Here is a 5,232-nt window from a genome sequence, read left to right as displayed (position 1 = left end):
GGAAGGAAGGAAGGAGAAAGGGAGTTGGGGATGAGAGGAAGGAAGGAAGGAAGGAAGGAGTTGGGAAGGGAAGGGGGATAGTAGGAAAGAAAAGTGAATGGGGAGGAAGGAATGAAGGAGAAAGGGAGTTGGGGATGAGGAAGGAAGGAAGGAGTTGGGAAGGGAAGGGGGAAGGTAGGAAAGAAAAGTGAATGGGGAGGAAGGAATGAAGGAGAAAGGGAGTTGGGGATGAGGAAGGAAGGAAGGAGTTGGGAAGGGGGAAGGTAGGAAAGAAAAGTGAATGGGGAGGAAGGAAGGAAGGAGAAAGGAGTTGGGGATGAGAGGAAGGAAGGAAGGAGTTGGGAAGGGAAGGGGGATAGTAGGAAAGAAAAGTGAATGGGGAGGAAGGAATGAAGGAGAAAGGGAGTTGGGGATGAGGAAGGAAGGAAGGAGTTGGGAAGGGAAGGGGGGAAGGTAGGAAAGAAAAGTGAATGGGGAGGAAGGAATGAAGGAGAAAGGGAGTTGGGGATGAGAGGAAGGAAGGAAGGAAGGAGTTGGGAAGGGAAGGGGGAGGAGGAAGGAAGGAAAGAAAAATGGGGAGGAAGGAATGAAGGAGAAAGGGAGTTGGGGATGAGAGGAAGGAAGGAAGGAAGGAGTTGGGAAGGGAAGGGGGATAGTAGGAAAGAAAAGTGAATGGGGAGGAAGGAATGAAGGAGAAAGGGAGTTGGGGATGAGGAAGGAAGGAAGGAAGGAGTTGGGAAGGGAAGAAGGTAGGAAAGAAAAGTGAATGGGGAGGAAGGAAGGAGTGAGTGGGGAGGGAGGAAGGGAGTTGGGGATGAGAGGAAGGAAGGAAAGAAGGAAGGAGTTGGGAATGGATGGAAGGAGGAAGATAGGGAAGAAAGGTGAACAGGGAGGAAAGAATGAAAAGGGAGGAGTTGGGAACAAGAGGAAGAAAGGAGTTGGGGATGGAAGGGAAGGAGGAAAGAAGGAATAGGAAGGAAAATGAGAGGTGACGAAGAAGGGGAATGAGGAGTTGGGGGATGAGTTGGAAATAGGAGGAAAGGAGGGAAGAGTGCCTTTTGTCCCATCATGGCACCCTCTGCACTCCTCCAGGTGCCATCTCCCACCTTGGGAAGACTCGCCATCAGAGAGGTGGCTGTCCAGCAGGGATTCTTTGGCTCCTCTCCAAAGAATCAGTCTGCACAATTTCCCGATGTATCATCTAATAAACTCATTAGCTAACGTGGCCAGGGGTGCTGGCCAAATGTGAACTGTCTAGTTTCAACAGAATACCATCAGCTTTGGGTGAACGGGTGGTGGTTCACAGGGGTTTTAAGACTAGCTCATCTCCATAGAGGTTACTCAGTATGTGCTATCTTCTAGTCTAGTGCAATGGTTGCCAACCAGTGGGCTGGAGACCACTGGTGGTCCGCAGAGAAATGTCACTCCCAAATTAATCCAGGCTTGTGCTGGAACACAAGGCTTGCTTAGCTTGCATTGCTAACCAGTGGGGGGGGGGAGGGGGGGAAAGAGCAGAGGGCGGGGAACTTGCCCCACCCACCTCATGCGCCTCACACTCATTTCTGTTGCTTTCCTTGCATGAAGCAGGCAGGTAGGTCTCTCTCTGTGAGAACTGAGACGGTAAAGAATGATTGATGGTAGGAAAACAGGGTGGGGAATTTTCCTGCACTTTTTGGGGGATTTAAAATTGAGTTGGTTGGTCCCCAATGTCCAAAAGGTTGGAGACCCCTGATCTAGTGACATTTAAACAAATCCATTATAGGAAAGGCTGGAATGTTTCCAAATGTAAAGGAAACGTAAGATTCTTTACCCTTAACTGCATTAAGTCACTCAAGCCCCCCAAATGAGCAGAAGTACCAGATAGTCTCCACTTCCCATCCTTTTTGCAATATGCTAGAAAACCTGTATCTTAAGTCCCTGGGGCTGAAGCAAAGGCCTTCAAGCCTTGTTATTTTACATTTAATCACAATTTTGAGTCATGATCTACTTAGCATTCACGACTAGCTTTGTTTGCTAAGCTTTGACAAAGCATCTTAAATCTAACCACCTTCCGCTTAAGTGTTTGCCCCATTTTGTAAATGAGTTTTCATTCCACCCTCCTGGCTCTACTGTTTATATTTTGTACACAACAATTCACAAAGACAATTGGGAATCCCAACAGCTTTATTGAAACAAAGTGCAGTGAAGCTTACTTCAATAGTTGTAAGCAAGCAGAAAGTTTAAAAACCACCCCTCAGACGCAGGACAAGATGGAGGGTGGACTCCTTCTGGATGTTGTAGTCAGATAGGGTGCGGCCATCTTCTAGCTGTTTGCCCGCAAAGATCAGCCTCTGCTGGTCAGGAGGAATGCCTTCCTTGTCCTGGATCTTAGCCTTCACATTCTCGATGGTGTCACTGGGCTCCACCTCAAGAGTTATGGTTTTTCCAGTCAGGGTCTTCACAAAAAATCTGCATGCCGCCCCTCAGACGCAGGACAAGATGGAGGGTGGACTCCTTCTGGATGTTGTAGTCAGATAGGGTGCGGCCATCTTCTAGCTGTTTGCCAGCAAAGATCAGCCTCTGTTGGTCAGGAGGAATGCCTTCCTTGTCCTGGATCTTAGCCTTGACGTTTTCAATGGTGTCACTGGGCTCCACCTCAAGAGTTATGGTTTTTCCAGTCAGGGTCTTCACAAAAATCTGCATGCCGCCCCTCAGACGCAGGACAAGATGGAGGGTGGACTCCTTCTGGATGTTGTAGTCAGATAGGGTGCGGCCATCTTCTAGCTGTTTGCCAGCAAAGATCAATCTCTGCTGGTCAGGAGGAATGCCTTCCTTGTCCTGGATCTTAGCCTTCACATTCTCGATGGTGTCACTGGGCTCCACCTCAAGAGTTATGGTTTTTCCGGTCAAGGTCTTCACAAAGATCTGCATGCCGCCCCTCAGACGCAGGACAAGATGGAGGGTGGACTCCTTCTGGATGTTGTAGTCGGACAAGGTGCGGCCATCTTCTAGCTGTTTGCCAGCAAAGATCAGCCTCTGCTGGTCAGGAGGAATGCCTTCCTTGTCCTGGATCTTAGCCTTGACGTTTTCAATGGTGTCACTGGGCTCCACCTCAAGAGTTATGGTTTTTCCGGTCAATGTCTTCACAAAGATCTGCATGCCGCCCCTCAGACGCAGGACAAGATGGAGGGTGGACTCCTTCTGGATGTTGTAGTCGGACAAGGTGCGGCCATCTTCTAGCTGTTTGCCAGCAAAGATCAGCCTCTGTTGGTCGGGAGGAATGCCTTCCTTGTCCTGGATCTTGGCCTTGACATTCTCGATGGTGTCACTGGGCTCCACCTCCAGGGTGATGGTTTTCCCAGTCAAGGTCTTGACAAAGATCTGCATTTTCTCTGCAATAGGGAAAGAGGGAAACAGAGACAGGAAACCAGATCAATCAATATGCTGGAACAGGACCACCCCCTAACCCAGTTAAACCAACGAATTTACATAGTACAAAGGCTGTCTTGTATACATCAGGGGTCCCCAAACTTGGCAACTTTGGGGACTGCATGTTCTTTCACGAGAGATCCTTCACCTTCTAAGAATGGTCTCCTGGCTTTTCCAGCAGGCCGCTGAGGGCACGACTAGATGACCTTCACAAACCCCCTCCCACCCTGCTTTTACCCCCAAGGGAGCCTTCTTAGGGTGCATGAGCTCCCATTCCCTATCAACCCCCACCCAAAAAAATCTAGCAAGGTCCGTGGGGAGAGGGGCTGCAGGCCACAACCGACCTCCTTTACCCACCTACGCCGCTTCTCGGCCCAAGAATCAAAGAGCAGAGCTAGAGAAAGCGCGTCTGCGCACTGGGTGACTGGTGGGGGGCGGAGTTACGAGCGCGCGACGTCAGAATGGAGACGTCACAAGCGAGTGGGCGGGGACTAAGAGTCTCCCTTCCCAGCTTCCGGGGCGGCCATTTTGGTCCGCGGTTGAATAAAAGCCGTTGGGGCCTTTCTCTCCTCTCCCTTCCCTCCTCCTCCTCCTCCTCTCCGTTTTAATTAAAAATAGCCTTCCCCCCTTCAGCCAAAGCCGCCACGAAGGGGCAACGTGTGAAAACCCGCGCTTCCCGCCTACACGGTTTCAGTCCCCCTCAGAAACGAGGCTCCCCCCACTTTCCAAATGAGGCTCGTTCAAAAAAAGTCAACCCTCCCTCAGACCGAATTTAACAGGAAGTATAGGAAAAAAATACCACTATAAGACATAAATGTAACAATAAAGGCTTACGGCGGAGCTCGAGTGGGCCCTAGCAGACAGCAACAAATTCACAGAAGCAAGAGGCAACTTGATCTAACTGCGTAGCCGGCCGCGGCGGCCTTTTATATAGGCGTCGCACGTGAATCCCTCCGCCAACAGAAAGGGAGGGGTTATTTTTCATTCGAGTGCACGCGGTCTCTTGTTAGCCAATAGGGAGGCGGGACGGTAAGAAGGGGGCGTACGCAGTGAATCCACTCCGCCTTCTGTGGAATACAGCGGCGGAAGGATAAAAAGTTCGATGCGCGGTGAATGGAAGAGAGAGTGGTTAGAAGGAAAACCAGGCGTGGATTTCTTTGCTAAGACGGAATGGACGGATAGGAAGAGAAGAAGAAAGGAGGAAATAAAGAGTTAAAGCCAATTGCAAGATTTCCCCATGGATGGACTTCAAACTCCCAGAATTCATCCAGTCAAGCAAGTTAGGGAATTCTGGCTAAGGAATTCTGGGAATGGAAGACTCTTAAAATAGGGGTTGGAGAAAGTGGCCTCATTCGGGTAAAAATTGCAACTTCCCCAACTTCTTTCTCCAGCAAGCCCAGAATTTTTCCATCAACCGAGTCTGCAAAAGGGAAAATTGCAATTTTTCTCCTTAAATCTTCCTTGGAGGCATCTGGTGCTCATGCATCAATGCAAGTAAAGAAAATAAATAAATAAAGGCTGCGACCAACTAAGTTTTGCTATAAAAAAATTAACTTGAAAAACAAAAAAAAAACGTAGGCCTCCCCGTCGGGGAATCGAACCCCGGTCTCCCGCGTGACAGGCGGGGATACTTACCACTATACTAACGAGGAGGAGCCCTGGCGGAGGCTTCCAGTCACCCTCCTTGGAGATCATTACAGAATCAATTTCTGAATCATTTTAAGACACGATCCAGACGTTTCCTAGGCAAGAAATCTTGTTTTGTTGCAAGAGAAAAGAGACTCAAGCAGACCTTCCGGATGAACTTTCCCGGGAGCAGCATCA

The 5,232-nt window shown here is 49.5% G+C and overlaps 1 protein-coding gene and 1 non-coding gene across 2 annotated transcripts; both read right to left on the bottom strand.

The window, feature by feature from the left end:
• Nucleotides 1-2,145: 2,145 nt before the first annotated feature.
• On the bottom strand, nucleotides 2,146-3,278 carry UBC (ubiquitin C). The gene is given in 2 exon segments (XM_087942991.1): nucleotides 2,146-2,444; nucleotides 2,446-3,278. Coding segments are annotated over 2 exon segments (918 nt in total). The 5' UTR covers nucleotides 3,139-3,278; the 3' UTR covers nucleotides 2,146-2,219.
• Nucleotides 3,279-4,988: 1,710 nt separating this feature from the next.
• TRNAD-GUC (transfer RNA aspartic acid (anticodon GUC)) lies at nucleotides 4,989-5,060 on the bottom strand. The gene has a single exon. It is a non-coding gene; the product is annotated as a tRNA-Asp (tRNA).
• Between the last annotated feature and the right edge of the window lie 172 nt (nucleotides 5,061-5,232).

This window comes from Notechis scutatus, chromosome 13 (assembly GCF_049901735.1).
Source record: "Notechis scutatus isolate UNSWTSFEM ecotype Mainland chromosome 13, rNotScu1.2, whole genome shotgun sequence".
Lineage (NCBI taxonomy): Eukaryota > Metazoa > Chordata > Lepidosauria > Squamata > Elapidae > Notechis > Notechis scutatus.
Note: the sequence above shows the minus strand (reverse complement) of the source record. Positions and strands in the feature narration are given on the sequence as shown.